Source organism: Mauremys reevesii, linkage group 26 (assembly GCF_016161935.1).
Source record: "Mauremys reevesii isolate NIE-2019 linkage group 26, ASM1616193v1, whole genome shotgun sequence".
NCBI classification, from domain to species: Eukaryota; Metazoa; Chordata; order Testudines; family Geoemydidae; genus Mauremys; species Mauremys reevesii.
This window is the reverse complement of record NC_052648.1, coordinates 11907130-11930856: the sequence shown is the minus strand read 5'-3', so window position 1 is coordinate 11930856 and position 23727 is coordinate 11907130. Positions and strand designations below refer to the sequence as shown.

Here is a 23727-nt window from a genome sequence, read left to right as displayed (position 1 = left end):
AGGTAGCAGCAAAGCTACACTACAGCGTGACACAGCATCACTGGGCAAGACTCACGGGCAGCTAGAATATTTCCTGCCAGGTCACTTCTTTGGAGACAAAAGCCCAGGCTTTCAGGAGTGACTAGTGATTTTTGGTGCCTGCCTAGATACCCCTTAAGGGGCAGGATTTCTGCAAAGGGGGAGAAGGCTCAGCATAAGAAGGTCCATTCCAGCACCTCAAGCCAGGTACCCAAAGTCACTAGCCACTTTTGAAAACCATGGCCGGGGCCTATGGAGACAAGAGGTCTCTCCACACCCAAACCAAGCAATTCAGAGGAGTTGGGTTATTTTTTTTTTTTAAATTTATTTTAACAATATATTCTCCCCCCCCTCCCCTTTTACATGAAACTGGTTTGATCAGGTTTGTAAAAAATGTTGCTCAAGCAGTTCTCAGGAGATCAGCGCATCGAGCACGTACCTGCAAGCCCCTGCGGGGAGCCCACGGGGGTGGAGGGGTTTGAAGAGAAGTTATTGCTAGAGTGATCTGGGGAATAAATCTGGAACGAGAGAGAAACGAAGCAGTTAGCCAAGTACACCTTCAAATCCTAGTGTTCCCGGCCCCGTAGCGCTGCAACCCCTCCACTGCCCTACGCCCCCGTGCGCCACAAGTGCCTACAGCACTATCCCATTGACTTCCAAGTCTCTTTACGTCACCCTCGCCATCTATGCAACAAGCCTGCTTCCTCAGTCCCACCCCCGAGCGCTCTGCTGGCCAGATGAACCTCGGTCTCTATGCTACTGCTGCCTTCCTCCCCACCGCCCCCACCCCACAGCAAGCGCCTCCATTTGCCACCTCAGTCGCTGGGCTCTCGCGACGTGAGGTGGTTTCCTGGGTGTTTGACCTTAGGGAGCAGAGACACCAAGGGGGTGACAGCGGAAGCAGGCACTGCATGGAACTGGTGAGACACTGGGGGCTGGTGGACCAAGCAGGGTGGGTCTGTGGCACGCAGCACTAGGCGAGGCCTGAACTCTAACCGAAAGCAAGCCGTTGGCCTGACACGGGCCATTGGTCGAGTCAGCACTCTCCACGCTAACCCAGCGGGGCCACTGAATTTTAAACAACCCCCTCTCACATCAGCTACGGCCTGGACGTACAGAACCTAAGCCCGTAACACCTGGTGCCCAAGGTATCACAGCAACGGGCATGGAGAGGGCAGACAGCGGAGGGGGACTGGACTGGGATTTCCCAGGCCTCTATTCCTCTCTGCCCATGAGCAAGTCACTTAACTTACTCTGAGCCCCAGCTCTCCCGCTGTGCCCAGTGGGGTGGTGAGGAGTGACTGTGAAGCACCTCCCCTTTGCATCTCTGGCCCCAATTCCCATAGTGTCAAGCACCTAAATCTTATTTCTTCTTCTGGGGAGGGAAGGAGCATCGTCTCCATTTTACAGCTGGGAACAGGCAGACACGACGGGACTTCTCAAGGACATATATAGCCTGATCTGCTGGGCCATCCTTCCCCTTTTCCTTGCCAGTTAACAAGCCCAACATGAGAGCTGCGTGGCTCCAAACACCTGAACCACCACGCCGAGGAGACGTTTAACACTCTTTCCAGGGCAGGGAGCAAGATGGTCAAGTCAACAACCCCACTCCAACGCTTGCTGACTCCGAGGGGCATTGGGAGGAAGACTCCAGAGCAAGAAACACTTACTGAAGCTAATGCTTTCCCAAGCGCATCTCCTGAGCTCCCAGCTGTGGTTCCTCTGTTGCCTGCAGGGAGAGAGAACACAGCCCTTACTCCTCTGGTCCTTGCTCAAATCAGAACAGGTCACTTTTGGAAAAACCCTGGGGCACTTAAAAAGAAAAGTTGACCCTTATAGTTTAGTGTTTGCGCGCACAGTCTCCTATTGAGACTGGGAGGGGAAGGTGGCAGCAGTTGAAGGCAGGATAAAGTTTCTCACTCAGAGTTTTTAAAAGACCCACTTTATTCCCACACCTCCCTTAGCTGCTGCTGCCGCCCTGAGAGTCTCGCTCTGAACAGCAGGGAGCAGGCAATATCCACTGCGGCTGCCTTCCTGGAGCTGCAAGGATGTTAGCACGAGATGCCAGGTCAAAGGCACTTTGCCATTCAATATCCCCCCCACAGCAAACCCCATTTTAACAGGGCACCTCCCAAGCCCTCACAGTTCCCTCCCTCTCCCCAAACAAGCGTTTCGCTACAAAACAGAATGATCAAGGCCAGGATTCTCAGTTCCCGGCGATCAGGAAGTTAATTTCGGTAACAGGTTTTGTAACAGGTTCAGCGGGGTTAGAGAGTAAAGCACTCAGGGGTTTAAAATGGCATTTGAACGCAGCATGAAAATTTCCTATTCCTGATTTGGACGTACACCGTCTCCCCCTGCACCTTCTCCACCTGCCTCAGGTTTAAGTCCTTTCTGCCTCTCGCTCAGCGGTCGCGCCTCCGAGAAGCGACTGCACAGATTCCAGTTTCCCTCTGGGACCCATGAGCTGGGTGTGAGAAAACATGCATGGATGGAAAGCTACAGGCAACTTAAACCTCTGAGCACAGAGGCTGGGGAGGAGGGGGGCATTACTTGTGCAAAACCACACAGATCCCACCCCTTCTTCTCTGCCAGATCATGCCTGATTATCCAGCAGCAATAACTCCCACTAAATCTCTTGCCTCGTGGAGTAACTCCAGGCCTACGTGCGACACACGAGGGAGCAGACCTGGTGTCATGCAGACATACAGAGCGCATTATTCTCGAACGGCCCAGACAGTGGCTTTAATCCCACACCTCCTTGCGCATTAGACATTGACAATGGTTTGCCTTTCCTGGATTAACCTACATGCAGTGGGAGAGTGGAAAATTTCAGTGGCCTCTGCCCAAGACTTGCCAAAGCACGTACATACCCATCATGCTGTCTGTCCCACTGATCGGTGGCGTATGACTGGGCACGCCATAAGGGGTGGAGGCAGAGGGAAAGCCAGACACAGAGGAAAGTCCGCCATTAACTTCTCCTGAATGCATCGGGTAGTTCTAGAAAGGAGAAAGGGGAAGAGGCATAAAACATCCCCTGGGATGGCCCACAGCACAGCAGGATTTAGGTAGCACCCCCGCCAAGGTGAATATAGAGGTCAGTGAGGGTGGACCAACTGTGCCCTCTGATGGACCAAATCTCTGACCTGACGGCACTGCCTTCCAGCGGCTGGAGATGGTGGACGTCGCCAGTGCGCCCTCAAATGTATGTCTGCACGGGGAATGTATTTTGTTATGTGCACCAACATGGAGGTGATGTGTGGTGGGGGTGGAGCCGAGGGGTGTGGAGTGTGGGAGGGTGCTTAGGGCTGGGGCAGAGGGTGGGATGCAGGGGGTGAGGGTGCCGGCTAGTAGTGAAGGCTTTGGGGTGGGGCCAGGGATGAGAGCTTCAGGGTGCGGGAGGGGCTCAGGGCTAGGGCAGAGGGTTGGGCTCTGGGGTGGGGCTGAGGAGTTCGGGCTGCCCCAGGGCGAGAGGACTCCTCCCAGCCCTCTCTCCCCACAGCAGCTCAGGACCAGGTGAGAGGCGCCTCTCCCCGGCCATGGCAGCTCTGGTGAGGCTGGGCTGGGCGAGGGGTTCCTCTCCCCAGCAGCTCCGGCAGGCCTGGGCGCCTCTCCCTGCCTGCACGGCCCTTGATAGCCTGCTGCACGGCCGTGCAGCTTACAGGGAACTTAGGACGTTGCCATGTTACTGCAGCTGAGGGGGATTCTGCTGACGCTCTAGTGGTGGGAAAAGTCCCCAATTGCAGCTGAGTCAACATTTTTCAAAATGTGCACATGGAGGGAGAAAACCCCCTCCCAAATCAGCAAAAATTGTGGACATGTTTTCATGAGTTCTCCCTCCCCTCACCCCCTAACCACACCCAGCTATGGAGCTGGTGGGAAGTTTCCAGATTCTGAAATTTGTCATTGCCGGTTTTTTTGAATATCTGGGGATGTTGGAGAAATTGAAGGCCAAGAAGCAGCTGGGTTCATTTCAGAATGGGCGACCTGCTCACACCCCACATGGCCACTCCCTCCCCCCGCGGGAAGGGCTCCGCTCCCTCGCGGCAGAAACCGGCAGCCACCGCTTGGGATGCAGGCTCTCATTTCTACAGCTGATCCTGCAGCACCCACGCCTTCGGCCCGAGGGAGGAAGAGCAGTCTGGTAGCTCAGGCACCAGGAGTGGGAGTCAGGAAATCTAGGACCTTGGGCAGCTCACTTAGTCTCCCTGTGTCACACGTGGGGTTGAGAAGATAAATATCCTGAAGATCGAGAGGGGCACAGATGCTGTTGCAGTGAGGGTCATGTAAACACCTCGTTTAAGGCCAGAGGGTACCAGTTTGATCTCTGTACAGTACAGTCTGCCCTCCTGCACCACACAGGCCTCGAGCTCCCCCAAAGAGCAGATCCAAACTGATCACCAAGCTAGTGCTGGGCAGGTTACATTTGGACAATCCAGTGAACACCCCTACAGCAGGATAAACCTGAAGTGCTCTGCTTTAGCTGGGGAGGGGAAGACATTTCTACGCCCAAGTGCCCCCAGCTACAGAACAGGGAAAATATTTCCCAATCACTGACAAACTAAATTAACTAACGTTCGTCAGGGCCTGGATGCTGTGGTGAGGGCCCTCGCAGAAACATCGACAAGGCCGATGACCAGTATTTTCAGAATGGAGGCATAAGAGCACCTCGCTATTTCAAAGAGCGCTGCCAAAGAATGCGCCAAGTGACAGAAGCTAGGGACCTCACTCACCGAAGTCCACTCTTTGCTAACGCTGATAGAAAGAGTATTTTACAGCAACACTGCACCAAAATCCCCTTTGTCAGACTACAAAAGTCTGGCCAAATTGCCCCGCGGCAGGAGAGAATCATTATTCCCATTTAACAGGCCAGGCAAACTGAGACCCAGATGAGGGAAGGGAGTCAGTGGCTGAGCTGGGAATAGACCCCAAGAGTCTGGCACTCTGCCCTATGCTCCTACAACGACATGGCACCACCTAAACGTTCACACACTGCTCAAGGCTACAGCATCACCGGAGACGCATTACCATCCGTTCGTGCTGATGTAAACTACTGAAGCCACCGGACTGCGGGAGAGGGGCTGAGGAGCCACCCAGCATGGCTCCATAGCTCGACTGGCTCATGGTGCCGGACGAGCTCCACAGATCTGGCGAGTTATGAAGTCCATCTGCAAGGCAAGCAACCATGTCAATAGCGGGGATATAAAATCGCAACGCACAAACATCAGCAGGGCAGGAGTCCCATGAGGCAGAAGGGGGAGGGGAGACTAGCTGAGTAATGCGGACGGCACGCAGGAGCAGTGCAGTTAATTATTTGTAGTGCAATACATTTAGGGACCGCAGTAACGTTGTACAAACGAAGCTTACGATCTGCAGCCCAGCCTCACGGCTCAGGTGTGCTGCAAGACAAGGCTGCAGGTCGGGAGGCTGCAACCAGTCACAACCCAGGGATCCAGTGTAATGGCAGCGATTTATAGCATTACTGGGCCTACGTATTTACGCATGCCTGGCCCAACACCACCTACATCTGTCTCCCTGCATCACACGCGGCTAGGAAATCCCCTCCGTCACCGCTGTGGCTGTAACAGGATAGGGGGCAGCTGCTGTGACGCCAGAGTCACCAGCATTAACTACTGACCTGGCATGTAGAAGGCTCCAGGATACACAGTGCTGGGAGGTTTCGAGGGGGCATATCCAGCTGGATCCCTGCTGTAGTCATCACCTGAGTTGGATGGATACACCTGCAAAGGGCCGGAAGGGGGATGAGGAAGGGAGAGAGGTCTGCCCATTCAGATAGCTTTAGTGCCTTCTAAATTCTCTTCTCCCTCCCTGCCGCCCCGCCCCGCTGCCTTTTCCTGCCAGGCTGCCGCCTTCCCCAGCCAGATAACCTTTAACCTATTTATTGTGGCTGATAATGTAGCCAATTCCCACAGCAAAAAGGAAAAAAGAAAAGGGAGAAGTTCAGCCAGAGTTAAAGCTGAAAAGCGACACGCTAAGTTAGTCAGGAAATCCTCACCGCTAAGATGGGCACCAACCTTAACTCTGTCCCCTTCTCCCTGGTGCCTCTCCCCACTGCCACACTAAACTTGGCCTCCTGCATCCCTCATCACGTCTCGTATGTGGGCTGGAGATCACCTCACCGACCCTTCCCACCCGGACAATCCATCTTTCATCAAATAAATCCAACTGACGCGCAGCTGCCAACACTTGGGAGGGGGTGGAGAAGAAGTGAAAGCAGAAACGTGCCCTACATTTTTGATCTTTCGTGCCCAGTGTGAGACAGAACAGGCCAGCACGAGAAGTTCCAGCTTTCTTCTTTAGTTCCCTTTTCTGTTATGGCTTTTCATGGGTAACCACAAGAATTATTTCTGGATGTTAAACCCCAGTCCCCAGGCTGATTCAGAGGGAAATGGGGGAGGCTGGTATTCTGGACCCATTTGCTCCTGTAGCTGCTTTTCCTTACCAAAAAGGTTTCACTGTCGCTATACCCAGCTCTTACATAGTGCCTTTCATCCACAGAGCTGAGTGTGCTTTACGAACAAGGCAAGTATTCATTATCCCCATTTTACTGACTGGGAAACTGAGGGTCCATCAGTGAGGCTCTTTACCCCATGGCAGCCCTTGACAGATGTCACCTCCAAACTCCATTCAGAATCTCTCCTTAAACACACCCACACCCCGCCACAGGCCAGCTGTCAGCCCAGTGGCACAGGTACAGTGCTGGGTTTGATCGGAATGAAAACCTGCAGCTCAGCATATGCAATGCAGCCCAGGTTGGGACATTTGCACGCCCTGGCTTATTTTAGCCACGAGATATCATAAGTGCAGACCATGCTGCTTACTGAAAAGCACCATCATCTCCACATGGGCCAGGCACTTGGGAGCAGGAGCCTATTTCCTAGAGGTAGCTCTCATGTCACCATGGCCCACTGACAGACTCCAAAGGAAGGAGACCGAATGCCCACAAACAGAACTATGCCTGCATGGAATCTAGAACGCTGTGGGATTCCCTCCTTCAGGGCAAAGAACTCTTGGTCAGTTCCAGAAACCTTTACTTCTGCAGTAAAGGATTTCCAACATTAAACAGGGTGGAACCAACACCTACTCCATTTCTTCAGCACAATTAAGGGGCTAAAACGAGAGTTGTCCCTCAAAATGAAGGACGCTCGCAGAGGCCTGTTTCTGTAGCTGGTTACAGTAACTCTGCAGTGGAACGATGTGCATGTAAGGTGTTCAGTAGCACGCTGAGAATAGAGGGCAGGGTAGCCAAGAAAGGGTTATTGACCAAGCGGATGCTAGAAAGCCTGCTGATGACAAAGCTGTCATGTGCTGGTGTTCAAATGTGTTTAACAAATGCACACTGGATATGCAAATAAACCGAAATGCCATTTAAATTGATGCGAAAACCTTCCCAGGACCTATTTTCATCACTATTGATTCATTCTGAAACTATTTTCTTTTTAAATACACACGAAAGCAGGGACCGGGGGTTGCAGTAACTTTGCCGGGCATTCTCAGTTCATCAAATGACTGGAAAAGCATTTCTGTTTGTAAGGGAAGCCCAGCAGGGATGTGGCAAGGGTCTATTTCCCCCCCGACACTCCCCCCACCCTCCCCATCTGCAACTTCTAACATTTTTATTGGCGCAAGTACAAAGTGCCAATGAGGAGGAGTGGAAGAATGGCTCTATTTTTAAAATTGCCCAAAACAGTGAGAAAACGGGCTTTAACAGAGAGACAGCAAAAATGTGCTCTGGAAAGCATCTGTGATTACTATTGTTAAAATAAATTCATCCCTTTGCACCTTCAGTTCCTGCTTCTCAGACTATCCATCCCAGAGACGAAGGCATCAAAATGCACCATCTAAACAAGAGCACCCACAGCTGAGACAAACAACAATAACTGATGCCCAGCGCATGCCTGAAGTAGTGATGCAATGAATTTCACAAGGCTCCGGACAATGTTTACACTCCAGCTTTAAAAACACACAAAAAAAACCCCACACCACACACCATCTTAGAACCATGTCCTCCAAAGAGGCTTTAAAAATCCCTTGTTCTCTCTCTCTCATATCCCCCCCTTTGCTTTCCCTTTAGCGAACAAGCCCCCTGACCATGCTCCAAAGTCTGTTGTCTTCCAATACTACACACTAGTATGTCTTTAAAAACAAAAACACCCCCTCCCTCCAATCCACTAGCTCTGTGTCAGCTCGACACAGCAGATTTACAACCCCCGCCCCACCCTTATAACATGTTCCACAACTCTTTGGGCTAATCTGATGGTGATGACTGAATTAAGGAAGAGTTGTTAAAGTCCCTTTACTCCCCTCACTCCTATAGTGCCCCCCCGGTATGTCTACTGCTGCTTTGCTGGTACCCAGAAGTGGCAATCACCGGTAACTGCAGTGTTCTCTGGGTGATTGGAGGAGAAGAGACAGCAGAGAATGTAACTTGTGACCTTCTGTTTCAACAGATCGCCAAGTTCAGACGGAGTCTTTATTGACCTGATTGCACAAATTTAGATCATAAACTCATAAAAAAACAGAGAGGAGGGGGAAGGGAGAGAACTGACAGATGCTGACAACTGCCCCCCTCGCCCTCTTAAAAAAACCCAACCTAAAAGCCGTTTGCCTTTGTGTGTACCCAAGAATCTCTCCATTTCAACACAGAGACAAACCTTGAAGTGGAATGCATGAAAAAAAGTGAGTGAGTGTGTATAGCGCGTGTTTGTGGCAGGGAGGTGGGGAGAGATGGGGGATGGAACAGGCTACAAAGAAGAAGAATCCAGTAAATTGACTTTTCCTATAATTTGATTAAATAGCGGGAGCTGGGACAGGGAATCGAATGAAGCACGTCTAATAGCCCTGAACCATCTGCCAGCCCCTGGCACCTGGCCAGTCTCCAGGCAGCTGTGCAGCACTGGAGGAGAGGAAGAAGGGGTGGGGGTGGGGAAAGGAGCTTTAACATATTTAATAAATCCTGAGCGAGAATTTAAAAAAAAACTTAAGAAATATCCTCACCCAGGCAGGAAGCCGACGCAGGATTCCGAAGGTGCCCAACATCTGCACCCTGCTGTTTCCCAGACTGCTGGAACACCCACCCTGCCTCCTCCCATGCTGACATATGCACCCTCCATTCCTGGCTCTGAACCCCCCCCTGCCCCAGCTCTATTTCAAGGGAGTCAAATTTCAGTCTGATTACTCATTAACACTTCGAGGTCCTCCACGCCCACGGCAATGCAATTCACTCATGCAGCCGTGGTATCAGTGCTCCCTGGACGTGCGAGGCAGATCTAGTGTGTGTGGGGAGTGTGGAAACACGCACACACACTTGTGGTTTTTAAAAAAGCCTGGAGACAACAGATGCATAAAATTCAAGACGCTCATTTTAAGAGGATGTTTCTAGGAAAGAAAGAAAAGCCCTGGAAATCTTTAGTTTTAGTGTTAAATAATAAGGAGGCTTTCAAATGGCTTTTTCTAAAGACATCTAAGATTATGTTACTTGGGGTTAAGGGAGAGGGGGCATATTTGGGGGGGGTGGTTTGCTGGAAATAGAGATGTTACATCAGCTAAAGCTCTGTTGTCCTCCAGAGAGCAGGCAGACGGCTGCTCAACTCATGTCACCCAACCCATCAGCTGCTCCCCCCCAAGCCAGCATCCCCAGCTTGCTGAAAGTCACCATGCACAGAGATAAGAGCCCTCTAAGCCTGCCTTCAAAATATGTAAAGCAGCCGACGAGCCTCCAAAATCCTCTGCGCACTCAGGAGGACCTGACAGAATCCACACTCTACACGCAGCCCCACAGGAAACAGTAAATCATAGCCAGGTCTCTCCTCCCCCCCAGCCTTTGCCTCTGTCAGCTAGAGAGTCAGACCTCTGGGACCTACAGGTGAGATCATTTCCTGTGTTTAAAATTGCTAGCACAGAGAGTAAAAGGAGGGAGCTTGCCAAGAAACTGCATTAAATTCACCAGCACTGGGATTCGTAGGGTGTTCCCCCCCCCGTTATTCCTGTTTAAATGCATAAACCAGTGAGGGACTTCAGGCAACCCTTGCAGACTAATATTAAACAGAGCAGTGACCAGACTATAAATTTATGCGCTAATATACGCGCCAGCCACCATACTTTTGACTGCAACAGAATCTTCAAACAACCTACTATTCTAGGAGCACTGAACCAATTTCCACAGGGCTCAGAGACAAAGCCAGACAACACAGAACTACCGCTGAGAGTTGTATGTGGTCCGAAATCTCTACTAGACAAGGGCACATGGATGGTTAAGAACTGTGACTTGGGTCAAAAAGCAAAAGATAGGGGCTGGCTAGCGTCTGTCGGAGGCAGAGCAAATGCTGGATCAACACACGGGTGTGTCTCAGCTCTGGTGCATAGTGCGGTGGGCAGAATCTTCTTGTTGACCCAGATTACAAGTTTTTACTCCCTTTGTTGGGAAAATGCAGCAGTGGCAATACCACTGATACACGGATCCAAAGGCCAGAAGGAACCATTGTGAGCACCTATTCAGATCTTCCACACAACAGAAGAATTTCACTTAGTAACTCCTCCATCTTTTAAACCAAGCAAGTGGCAAACGGATACGATTTGTCATAGGTCCTTCAGAGTTTGGTTTTTTCAAAAAGCAATTTTAAGGTGGTTTGTGAGAGGCGAAAGGCAGGTGCTGGAAGCAGAGGGGGATTTCTGGCACACAAGCAAGAGGATTTTAGTTGTACTTTTACCGAATGGATTTTGATGCAATTGAACCCTTCCAAGCAGCGGCCAGTCATATCACACTCAGCACGATTCAGTCAGGCCCTGATCCTTCTCCTGCTGAAGCGAATGGCTTCAATGGCAGCAGATTCTATGGCAGCCCAGGTTCTAGGCCTATTTTCAGGGCGATTCTTACATGTGGGGTAATTAGACACAGACTCTCTGCCTCGGGCCCCATTCCTTATTGTGCCATCCAAGCTCTGCAACCAGCCGCCAGCCACGGTCACATCCACCCTGACTTATTACTCAAAGCAGCACAGGAAAGAATGCGGCTCCTCAGGCCCAAAGGAGAGCGTGGGTGGGGAACACACAGCGGCACAGAGAGAATACGAGCTGCAGCAGACACTGCTGTTTTCCAAAACCGCTACTTCACAAAGGCAAAAAACCACTCAGGAGGACCATGTGCTAATGTACCACAGCATGACCGCAAGACACACCTGAGGGGCCATTCATGACCAGACCTGCTAGTTAGAAGAGAGAGCCCAGCCTACCTCCGTCCCATCTCCCTTGCCATCAAAGGAGCAGGCAACATCCCCCGGCTTCCATCCTTGCCACTAACTTTTCTAGTTCGCTCTTTAACTCACTGATGCTGTTTGCATCTCTTGCTGCCTTTGGCAGCACTTCCCCTGCTTCAGCCACCCTCAGCTATTTCAGCCACTGACCATTCCAAGTTTTCAAAGCAGTTACAGAATTAAGATTAAAGTACTTTATTTTAATAAGATGTTTATTAACCTATTTACTTTGCACAGGGTCCAGTGATAACACGGAGCAGGCTCTTTTGCTGCATGTTTGCAGACGACCTCAGACGAGAAAGCTTCTTTGATCAGCTGCCCATTAGGAGGGCAAAGCCTCACTGGCCACATACTTAATTCTATGTATAGGTGCATATTTCTCTCTCCTGGAGAAACAGAGGGTTTTAGACCTCATGGAGGTCAAAAAACATGAAGGGGGGAGGAGAGGAGAGGGAGGGCAGCGAAGAGACAGCAGACACTCCTTCACTCCTAGACCAGGGAAATAATTCGCTATGAAAAAGTGAAGATAAATTTGCTTTAGCAGCCTGCACTGAAAGAGAAGAGTGCGTGTGCACGCGCGCACACACACACACACACACACACACACACACACACACACACACACACACACACACAACTTCTAGCCATTTATGTTCCACTGGTCCCTTGCCACTGCAATTCAGGGGCTGCTGCCTTCGCTAAGCATTACATAACCCTCCATCTTTCCTCCAGGGATGCAGAACAGAATGGTTATGTTATTCCTAGTAAATTCCATCTTACTCTCCCTTAGCTGGGGTGGGAAGAAGAGGGTAGTTTCTCCTGCAACAGTGGCATGCTGTGTATAGAGCCGCAGGCACATTCACCCCAGCTTGCCGCTGTGCTGGCTCAGAATTTATTATTATTTTTTAAAGGCGGAAGAGGGGGTTGCCATCCAATTTGGCTCCAGTACCAGAGAGCAACTCTGCATCTGGCCCAGCAGTCAAGCAGAATGATCCCACGCAGTGAGACTACCATCTCTTTGGGCCTGACTCATCTCAGAGCGCAGGGTCTGTGTTTCAGCAGCAGCGCGGGTTTTCCAAAGCGACTAGGAATTCTGGGTGCCATGTTAGAGACATGGTAAAGAGGCCCGGTTTTCAGGAAGTGCTGAGCACCCATCCGCTGGAAGCCAGGCCCCTTTCAAATTAGAGACCCCTTGGCCTCCACAATCACTAGTCCCTCCTTTGAAAACCGAAGCCAATAACTGTAACCAGCAGGGTTAAGTGGCCATCTGCTAAGGAGCAATGCTTTTCTCATATGCTACCTCCAGTGAACGCTCTGGGAGCTAACCCAAATTCAGCTGCTCCGAGTTCCACCTGGACCTGAAGGGACAGCACGAATGCAGATTCAGTTTGAACAGGGCAACTTAAAATGCACAAAAGGGGATGCTTATTGCAGCTAAGCTAGGGCACAGCGAGCAATAAGAAGCCCCTCAAGTGTCCTTCATTTTGGGGGCCAGCATTGGTTAGTCCCAAACTTGTCTCTATTCCAAACCAATTGTGTGTCCTGCTGGACTTTCACTGTAGGAAACCATTTACTTCAGAAATACAGAATCATGAAGCCGCGGTTTCAGAGGGTGCTTTACACTTAAGGCAGGAATACCACAGCGCTTTTCTGTTCCCTGTACGGAGGAGTGAGCAGGGATGTTTTGAGTCTTCGGGCCCGTGCAGTCTGAGCAGAACTGACGGCACACTGCACACACTCGCAGAAGAGCACAAGTCGTCCACTCAAGAGAATTTCACCTCTACTTTCGCCTGAAGTTTGCAATCCGTCCACACACCGGCAGTCAAGCAAAAGCTAGAGCATGGAATGCAGCTCCTCTCGTTGGTGCTTCTGACCAATGCAAAGCTGCTCTGCTCCCATCTGTGAGAGACCCCTCCAGTCCACTCCAATTAACTCTCCTGGAGATTCCATTACTTCCAGCCATAAAGACACTGTTCAGTTTATTCCCCCATAACTGCCACAGAAGTATGGCTAACGTATTCCTACAGGCTGCTCGGCTTTCTTATAAAACAACACAGGCATTCCTGCACACCTGGACCGGCCCCAGCTGCCTGCCCATGTTACAACTGGCTTGGTTTCCCTTTTGGAATGAAATCCAGTCGTGTGGAATATCACATTTCATAGGGGCATTTGCGACATAACGTCAAATAGACAAGAGCCAAGAAATTCAGGGCTATAACCGATATGCTGTCCTTTTACTGTGCAGGTGGTGCTGGCGAGAAGGCGGCTCTGGCAGTAAATACCTAACAAGCTAGGGCTTCAGACCCAGGCCTTCTCCTTCCGTCTCCTTCCCTTCCCACCCTGCCTCCCAGGTGGCACTACCAAGAGCTATTCTGCACATGAAGGGTTACAATCACTTCTCTCAGGTTACTAGGTTATGGCCCCATGCATCTGTACAAAGCTTGGTCTTACCAGTGTCTTCCCATCTCTCTCACATGCTAAACTGTAGCCAGTAAAACTCTTCCCTACCCCACAAAAATACACGACACTTGGATACTTGGGTCAATGGTGACCAAATCTGTAGGGACAATTTACCGCTGCAGTAGGGAATATAGTTAAAATGAGATTTAGAGGCTACTGAACCATACTAAATCTGTGGGGGATGGGGAGGCTTAAATCAACTTGAAAGATCCAACCTGAAGTTGTAACGGAGCTTAGATACTGCATTAATATAACTAGATGGAATATTTGGAGAGCAAATTTCCGTGCAGTGCTGCTTACCGATGAGGGCAGACCTGGAGGCACCTTCCGAACCTTTTTAGGCTGTCCATCTGGTATGGAAAAAATAAAATAAGTAAGAACGGAGGATATGAAACCACTTTTGAAAGGGTAAGTTACAGGCTGGCTGCTGACACTATTGGGATATGAAGCCCCACTGGGTGTTGGAAGCTAGTCACAAAGTGTGGCTAAGACACAGCATTAAGTGCACCACTTTGATTACAACTCCTCAGTAATGCTGTAAAACAGGAAACTGATTTGGAACATTGCAACACGCTATGTCTCAGGGTGGACTGCTCCTGTCTTCTGCTTGTTCTCTTTACAGCAAAGTTCTCCTGGGAGAAATGGACCTGAGACCATTAAAACAGCCCCTCTTTAACCACTGCCGTGACAACAGGGACTCACTTATCCCAGGATAAAAGGCCCTGCATAATCTCCTGATTTTTGGAAAGGGTGCCAATAGGTTCATTAAGGAGGGTTTGGGAGAAGGGAAAAGAATCAAACCATGCAATGTTTGTTTGGCTCACCCTGCAACCTAAAACACAAGTGAGCTCATCGGTCATTTGCTCCTTAAAAAGGAATGTGCTTAGCAAAGTGCACTGTGATAGGATGTCAGGCTCTAGGAGTTTACCCACAGATGGAGGGCTACTGTACTGACTCACCCAAGAAGACAGAAGAGGTGGGTCTCAGATCCAAATCAGGGGGATAAACAGTGTAGCATCTTTAAGGCAAGAGATGGGGTATAGTGGGAAGGGGCATTTTTAGGGGAAAAACCCTAGAAGCAGCCAGCTCAAGTGGAAGCTCAGGCTAAGGGTTTAGGGATTTTCTCGTTAAGAATTAAGGCTAATCCTAGTCTGAGGTGAGAGTTTTAGACACTAAATGCAACACGTTTGCTGCGCTGAGCGTGGCGTGAAGGACCGTGCCCAGACATATTCTAGCTTAGGAGAAGAATTCATAACACAGAACCACTCAATCCATTTAAACGGTGGATCTGAAAACCTGAAACAGTGAAATTCTTACACAATTAAGCAAGCTTTGAATATCAAAGCAGATACCCTCACCTGCATTCCCCTTTCTAAAAATAACTGGAAAAAACAGCATGTAGTTTTATATCGCATCTGGCTCCATTTGCAGTGCAAAGACAAAAATAGCAGCAATAAAACAATTTCAGATGGGGTGGGGTGTGACCAGATAACATCAGCACTGGAGCATGAGTGCCTGTCTACACTTGAAAGTTAAATTGACACCCTACCTTAATCCTCATTAAAGCACAATAGCTGTTCCTGAGTAACTCCATGTGTGGATACATTTACTCCAGAATAAGAGCACTTTGTTCCAGTTTAGTTTAAATCATGTTAGATTGAGTTTAAACAAGAACATGGCATTCTTATTCCAGAATAAGAGTCCACATCTGGAGTTACTCAGGAACAACTGCCTGTGTAGACAAGACCTTCAACTCGGTGCCTTCAAACTCCTCAGGTACATGATTATCTGATAATCAGGACTTTGTGCTGCTTACCGTATTACTTTATTACTTATGTTGTTACTATATTACTCCTGGCAGCCGATGTTCACGGGCAGTAGCTTTTATATAAAGGGCACTTGAGCAGAGGCAATAGTATTACAGGTTAGAGGGGCATTCTCACATGGCAGCCAAGATTTTCAGATGTGACTAGTGATTTTGAGAGCCCAACTGGAGACATCTTACAGGGTCTTGATTTTCAGAAAGTGTTGAGCACCTGCCCACTAGAAAACTGTCAGGCTGGGCAACCAAAATCACTGGACACTTTACAATCTTGGCGGGTATTTGCCAGCAGAGTGGAGGATATCACACATCGCTAAGATTCTACATAACCTTAATTTTTCAAATGTTTGCCAGATCCACATCTATGTAACCCTGCAGCATTCGTGCACGGATCTCTGAGAACACGGACCTAACTTCTATATCATGAATGGCATCAAGCCAGTAGAGCGTTTCTATGGCCACAGAAAATTTGAAGTGCAAATCAAGACAGAAGGCACCCTAGTCTCATTATCTCACAATCAGCACTGCTACACCAGAGGGACATCCACTGTGACTTACCTATGTTGCTGTCAGCACTTCTCCTACGAGGGTTGTTTGGGTAAGAATAATACTGAGACCCTCCCTTCACCCCTGTGGGGGAAAGTGTGGTTGGACTTGCAATTCCCATTTCACTGGGCAGGAAACCAGTCTGCAAAGAAGAAGACACACAAACCCTTCCATGTAATTATGCTGTAAAACCATCACAGTAATTGAGACAGAACAGAATCTGCCTTGAGCACCTCAAACTAAAATCAAACCAACGGGCCATAAAAAAAAAGTCAAAAACAAATAAGCCATCCAAAAAAAAGGAACTCTAGTCACATTCACCAAAGATGCCTGAACTCCAAGCTCTAAATCTGCACCCAATTATTTGTGGGTGCAAAATTACAGGTGCAATTAACTGAGCACAAATGACAGAACCTAGATGTCTACCTAATTTGCAGTCAATTGACTGCATCTACAGCCGCTTGTGGGTGATGGTGCAGAGTTGTATAAGAGAAAGGACAGTTTTGCAGTTTAAGGCATCGCACTGGGACTACTAAGAAGATTCACCAGGATAGTAATAGTGGCAGAGCTAAGAGATGGGGTATCCACATTATTATCAGTGTGTTGTCTAACCTGGCTCAGAACTGGCCTAGGAGACACCATGGTTTAAAAAAAACAAAAAAAACCCAAAAAAAACCTGCTCCTGCACTGAAGGAGAGAAAAGCTCCTGGCAACAGAAGTGGTTGACAGCAGCAATACTGGTGCTGCAGGTCGCCTGACAATAGCCACTGCAGAAGCCCAAAGTGGAAGATTTCCCAAGCAGCTTAGTACAGACAAGGCTACTGAGTCGAAGGACAAGAGGAAGGATGGTATTGTGATCAACAGCACTCAGGACCTGGGCTGGTACCTTGGTCCACCACAGACTCCCGGTGCCTCAGTCCCCGCTCCATAAACCGAGGATAACAACCCTTCCTTTTATCTGCCTTGTCTGTTTAGACTGTATGCTCTTCAGGGCAGAGACTGTCTCTGATGATCCATACATACAGCTCCCATCACAACAGGGCTCTGATCTCAGATGGGGCTGCTGGGTGCTACTAGAATGTGAATTATTATAGCCTTTCAGTAGGCTGAACTGTTGACTCCTACCCTGCTCTGTTTCAGTTGTTTACTCTGCAGAGTAGTTAACCCCTGGTTAAATGCCTTTTAGGTTTTTAGGCTGCCAAAGACTTATTTTTACTTCGGAAATTCCATTAGAACCAGAAGTTCTTCCCCACCCCACCCTCCATCCCAATTTACAACCCAAAGCCAGAATTTTCAGACGTGACAGACGCATTAAAGGAGCCTGATTTTCAGCTAGCGCTGAGCGCCCATCCCGCTGGAACTCAGGCTCCCGTAAGGCATTTCAAGCAGAGTGTCTTCTGAAGACAACTGGGAGCTGAAGCAACAAAAATTCAGGCTAGAAAGAAGATGCAACTTTTAACAGTATGTGGATTTTAACAATTGGAACAACTGGCCTGATGGATTCCCCATTACGTGAAGTCTTTACATGAAGATTGACTCACTCACTCTCTCTAAAAACATGCTTCAACTCAAACACAAGCCATGGGAGGGATGCAGGAATGATCGGGTGAGTTTCCCTGGCCTATGGTACGCAAGTGGTCAGAATGGTCCCTTCTGGCTTTAAAGATAATTCTAATGAAGGCCCAAGATTTGCTGATTACACCATCATTTCTGTGGTAGCAGATGATGAAAGTGAACTTCACTGCTCACTAAGGCCAGGGGGGATAAGACAGGAGAGGTTTGTGCTTTTAAAATAGTATTTTGGCTTGGTTTGATGTAAACAGAAAGTGTTTGCTGTGACTAATCTGCACCACAAATACCTATACTGCTTCAGCCTGTTTCTTGCCTCCCAGCTGATGAAAGGCCAATGGTTGCAAGCTCCCTCTCAATCCCCACAATCCACTTCACAAGCAGCTGGAGGTGTCACAGATTGTAAACAGAGTTTAGCAGGAAAGATTTAAGTTGGGAGCTTTTCAAAATAAAACGCCTGCCTTGAACAGGAGCTGTGTTGGCACAAGGTAATAACTGCCTCTCAATAATAATATCCAGCTCTTCCATATCACTTTTCATCTCCAAATCTACAAAGGAGTTAGGTACCAATACCCCCATTTGATAGATGGGAAAACAGAAATGCAGAGAGAGACAGAAAGGGACTTGCCCAAGGTCACCCAGAAGGCCGGTGGCAGAGTCAGGAACAGAACCTAGGTGCGCCAGTGCCTTATCCATTGTGCCATACTGCATCTCCAGGAGCATTGCTGGTGGGGAGCTTTCACAAACAGCATCGGTGCAGTCTGAAGCGATGATTAACCCAAATGCCAGCCTACCCGACGCTGCAGCCGAACAGTCTGTTGGGTTGGGTTTGTTTTTTAAAATAACTCTCTCTCAGCCTCTCCTCCTCTGCTGTACATAAGGAAATTCAACCCCCTCTTTTTTCCTTGTTAAAGAAAGAGAAAAACTCCTCTGCTGTTTAGACAAACTGACCTTGGAAGCTGTGCAGAACAGCGCAAACCCAGCATTCCCTGCACACAGTACGAGTTTCACAAGCCAAAGTGCCTTTGCGTGTTTAAGAGGGGGAAGCCCGTGCGTAGCACTCAGTAGGGAACGTATTTAGCAGGTTGTTTGATTTAGCTTAGGAGAAAGGTTTACTATATTTATTTGGAATTTTAGGGGGCCTAGAAATAATAAAAGATTATTCCCTGTGCATCTTCTGAGGCTGCTAAATTGCAATAAAGGAGGATTTCAAGCTTTTCGGAAACTGGGGAAAATGTTTATAGCTGGCTATTGAAAAAACAGACTGCTCTGAACCCAGTCTCCTTGGAAAGGGGGCTTGGGGGAAGATCATGTATTCACAGCTGGTAAAAAAATTCTTGCAATCTGTTCCACTGGTCATATTACCTTTGTGTGAAAAGGCTACACACCACGGAGCCAAGGAAAGTGAAAACCTAAGCATCCCAGAGGAGATTACAAAGGGCTAGCGCCGCTAGTTGTTACTGTTTTGCTCCTTAAACAGGTAGTTCAATTGTTTTGGTAAAATAGTGCCCTGGTTTCTAGGTAGCTTCTGAGGGAATTAGTGAGTCTCCTTCCTTGCCCCTCCCCCACCTAATCCCCTTCCCTGTACTGTTGCTGGGTAGTTAAGGGTTAAACGAAAGAGCAGCTTGGAGACCCCCTCCCCCCATCTGGAGCATGCAGAGCTGGGTGGTTTAGAGAGGAATGTGCTCCTCTCTGAAGCTCCCTGTCCAGTCCCTCCGAGGACTGAGCCTACACAATACATCTGCTGTGCAACAATTCTCAGAAGCTTTAGAAGAGACGCTAGCCGGCCCGCCAGGCAGGTTAGAAACTCAGCACAAACCAAATCAACAGTAACAACTGTTCCCAGACCAGCCGCTTGGCTCCTTGATGTTCAATTACAACAGAATTTTGGTGTCTATCCTCTATCAACCAGACCACGAGAGTTTCAGCAAATGGTCTCCTCCTGTGGACTGCTATCTGATCTGAACCCATCCTCCCCCTCGACACTTCCAGGCTAGAGAGGCCTCCTCTAGATTGCAAGACCATCCCCCACCCCCTTTCTGTTACCCTATATCCCCCCCCCATTCTCCTCCTCTCCTCCCCCTCCCCATAAAACCTCAACAAAATCATAACATTAAAAAGCAAGGCCTGGCATCTGTCCCATTTTTATTTTAGCAGCTTCAGTGGTAAATTAAATCCACTCTGGCACAGCCAAACAGCACAGCTGTTTCAGCAAAGGAAACATCCTCAGTTCAGAGAAGAGGAAATTATGAAAAATGTGTGTAAAATTAAAACACTGGCTTTATAAAAGAAGGTGCCCAGCCAACAGCCACTCCAGTGAACGCAATGGCCGGACTGTTTACTCTGTAAAGCACCAGAGTGGTGACTCGGTGTTCACAAGGAGCAGCATTGGTAACGCAGGTCTGAGCTGGGGGACTCACTTCTTCCCCAAAGAGTTAACTTAGGGGGCTGGCAGCAAGAGGCTGGATAACTTAGCTCCAGCTAGAGGGCCTCCCCCTATACGGAAGGATGTCAGCAGGTCACCCCTAACCTAGCACATGCTACGGCCCCGATCCCACTGTAAGATCCACATGTGAGCCAAGCACAGCCCCACTGCGATTCCTGGTGCAGGGACCTACCTGTATGAAGTGCACTTCAGGACTGGGGCCCATATTTCAGCTGGTTAGACAGCTGCAGGCTAGCTTTGTTTTCAGCCTGGGCTAGGCCCCTGCACACTAGCCCCGAGCTCCTGGGTCTGGACTTGGGTGGCCTATGCCACCACCCATGGTGCAGGGTTCACACTGCTATTTTTAGCATGCGAGCTCCAACAGAGCTAGCACATGTCAGTTGACACCGGTTGGGAGGCGCAATCCCAGTCGTAGCACAGACATACTTCGAGCACCTTCCAGTCGAACACTGGGCAACGAGACTCCCATCTGTCATGTGGGGTTCATTCTTTCCCTCCTCAGGGAAAAACTGTGCATGCAGAATGGGGCTTTAAAGCAGGTCTCCCCCCCTCCCCATTATGAGAGCAAGTTCCCCTTTCTCTTGAAAGTTAGCAAATTATGTTGCTCTAATTTTTAGGCATTTAAAAAACCATGAGTTTCACAATGGGACTTACTGAGCCAACCCTGGGTAAAAGGAAGACAGGAATGCAACAGGAAAACAGAGAGGAGCACTCAGAATTTAGGTTGAGATTTCCCAAGAGATCTGCATACCAAACCCCACGTTAATTTTAATGGGAACTGGGTGCATAAACCCTTCGGCAGCTTCAGGGCTTTTCCACACAGCGTTACCCCACTTTAAAGGCGTCACTTTAAATCATTTTAGTTAAACCAGTGTAAAAGGCTGTGCGGGCGTTTAAAGCAACATAAAGAGGCTTTATATCAATTTAACCTAATTCTGTTAGAAGCAGGTTTAAGCTAAATTGAAATAAGCCACAAACTAAAATAAGAGTCTACACAGGGTTTTGTATTAGTTTAACTAAACAGGTTTAAAAAATGTGGTGTAATTTGTGTGTATAGTCAGGGCCTGAAACTCTCTCAACACTTCTGATTAAACCTCACACACAAGACTGAAACCAGAGCCGCTGGCTGAAATTTGAAAAGCAGTCTCACATTTAATTTTTATGGACGATGAGTATCTAAAACCCCCAATTTACTTTGAAAAACTCAATCCTTATTCTTGAACTGTTTTCCCCCAAATTCATTGTTTTTTTTTTTTTAATTAAAGCATTTGTATTGATGATGATGATGATTACCTGATTTAGTCCTGGCATCCCTGTGTCTCTGCTGAACGTTGAGTAGGGAGGTCTTTCACCGCTCTTCCCTAAAGGTGAAGGAAAACAAACAGCATTTTGTATAAATGTACAGAAGGGGCTGAACACACCCACAAAGCTGCACTCACTCACTCTAGCTCACGCAGCCTTTGCTATTTGGGCACAAATCCCATCTTTAAATTTTGGCTTCTCTGGCCCTTCATCAGGATGTCAACTGAAGCAGATAATAGTTTGCTGCAAAAACAGGAGATCTTTTACCTTCAAGAACAGCAGGGCTCAGTTGGTCCTTTTAAAAAAAAAAAATTGCAATGATGCAGGAACCGCTCGTGGCCATGGAAACTGACAGTTTCAGAATAGAGAGAAAAAAACAAACCAAAACAAAAAACCCTCCAGATAAACTAAAAAAAGCTATCCAAATTTGGTGGAACCAGGGACAGAATAAAGCAAAAGCTATGCATGGCTGACCAACAGAATCGGCAGGTATTTTTCCAAACAGCAAAAAACAAAAGCCATTTTGGTTTGCTATCAGTGCAAGAATTTAATGCTGAATTCAAACTCATGGGGGGGGGGGGGGGGGGAAGGGAAATTATTTTTTCCCCTTGGATATTAAACCTCCAGAAATTGGGATAGTTTTTCAGTGGCAAGTATTTCTCCGAGAATTCTGACCTCCCATTCAAACCTGAGGAACTCAGGCGTTCACAACTTCCATGCTTTGGGAGGAAATCCAGGACCTTTCCTACCACTGAAGGAGTCTGTTTGAAATGAAAAGCCTCTCTTTCTAGCCGATGATCACCGAGGGGATATGCCCTGGTAAAAAGGTTAAATCCACCCTCCCTCCACCACTGAGTGAACACTGGCAGCCTGCCTCGGGGGGAGCAATTAAAAATACAGCTGGCTGGGAAACGGGGTGTTGTTTCTCCCCCTCCCTGCAGAAAATTGTGTGTTTTCAGTGGAAAATTGAAGACAGAATTATTTCAGTTCTGAAATGCTGCTGTAGCACTGCATGGGCTGGGCTCACTGGTCAGGTCACCGCTCTCCCAGGTCATCCATGTCTCCTCTTGTCGAGGAGAGGTGGTGCATCATGGCAGTTTTATGGCCACAATGCTGCCCAGGGAGTTTGGCCCATAGAGAATGGGAGCATGATGCATCTGAAATGTAACTTCCACCAGGCAATAAGACTAATTGTGAGGTTCCAACCACATGGAGCTCCAGCCATGGGCCATCAGAAGGAACTGAAGGGGGTTGGGGCAGCATAACATCCAATAGCCAGGGGAGGGGTCAGGAGGCATGCGCGCCGCCCCTCTGTGGGTACTGCTAGGCAAACGTCTCTGGCTCGCGTGCACTGGGCACGCACTGATCTAAGTGGAATGTGTGTCTACGTCGACGCAAAGAAAAACTTTTGCGTTTTCATGTGTTTGTTTTTTAAACAAACAGCTGAAGTTTTCCATGGAAAACTGATTTTTTCCTTTAATTGAAAATCAGCTCTGAGAGAAAGTTTTCAGCCTGTTACGAGTGCCCCTAGGGAACGGGGGAGAGTGGGTGTCCCGCAAACCCAAACAAGCTCATCAGCACTGTATCCCCTGGGTCTACACGACTCAAGAGGCAGCTTCAGCAGGGATGCTGAACACATTCAATTCTATATGCAGTCCTCATTCAGCCAAATCTCCCCTTTCCAATAAGGAGAGAACTCTCAAACGCTTTGGCAAAACCCCAACATTTCTGCTTACCAAGACATACCCGATCTAGTTAGTGAATAGAAAAGCTCTGTTAGGACGCAGGCTGACACATGTGAAGTGGCGTAACTGGCTACACTGTAGCCTGGTGGGGAGTTAACATGATTAAAGACGCATCCTTTCCCTAGTTAACAGAGGATCTCTCTGCTGGGAGCAAACCGGGTGAGGAAGAGAACTCTCCCAATCGGTTTTTTCTCTTAAGGTGCGTAGAGGCCAGTGTGTGTGTGTTCGGATGCTTCTCGAGACAGGCAGGTGGTGAGGACCAAGGAGGATGGTACTTGGTTTTGAAAAGCCAGAAGGGGGCTTATATGGCAGTCTCATTTTATCTGGAACCCCACAGGTGCTAATGGTTTGCTCCCACCTCCGACAGCATCAGACTGACTGCATGAACCTTGAACCCACCTACCTGCAGAAAAGGGTTGGGGGGCTAGGAACAGCCCACCCAGCAAGAGAGACTCAGGTCACTTCCAGCAGAGACAGCATTCAACTTGGTCCCTGCGTTCCTCTCTGCAGGCCCTTGCCCTTGCCCTGTGACGGCATGTTGTCACT

General features: G+C 48.7%; 1 protein-coding gene across 14 annotated transcripts in view; it reads right to left on the bottom strand.

Moving 5' to 3' along the window:
* TCF3 (transcription factor 3) overlaps positions 1 to 23727 on the bottom strand; it is a 117598-nt gene that overhangs the window by 15994 nt on the left and 77877 nt on the right. For all 14 annotated transcript variants that reach the window (XM_039515237.1, XM_039515238.1, XM_039515234.1 and 11 more), the window contains 8 exons: positions 21428 to 21495; positions 16132 to 16261; positions 14052 to 14101; positions 5657 to 5759; positions 5047 to 5186; positions 2892 to 3018; positions 1689 to 1747; positions 458 to 536 (listed from right to left, as the gene is read on the bottom strand). In XM_039515237.1, the coding sequence (XP_039371171.1) occupies positions 458 to 536; positions 1689 to 1747; positions 2892 to 3018; positions 5047 to 5186; positions 5657 to 5759; positions 14052 to 14101; positions 16132 to 16261; positions 21428 to 21495 (756 nt within the window). The remainder of the gene's footprint in view (positions 1 to 457; positions 537 to 1688; positions 1748 to 2891; positions 3019 to 5046; positions 5187 to 5656; positions 5760 to 14051; positions 14102 to 16131; positions 16262 to 21427; positions 21496 to 23727) is intronic.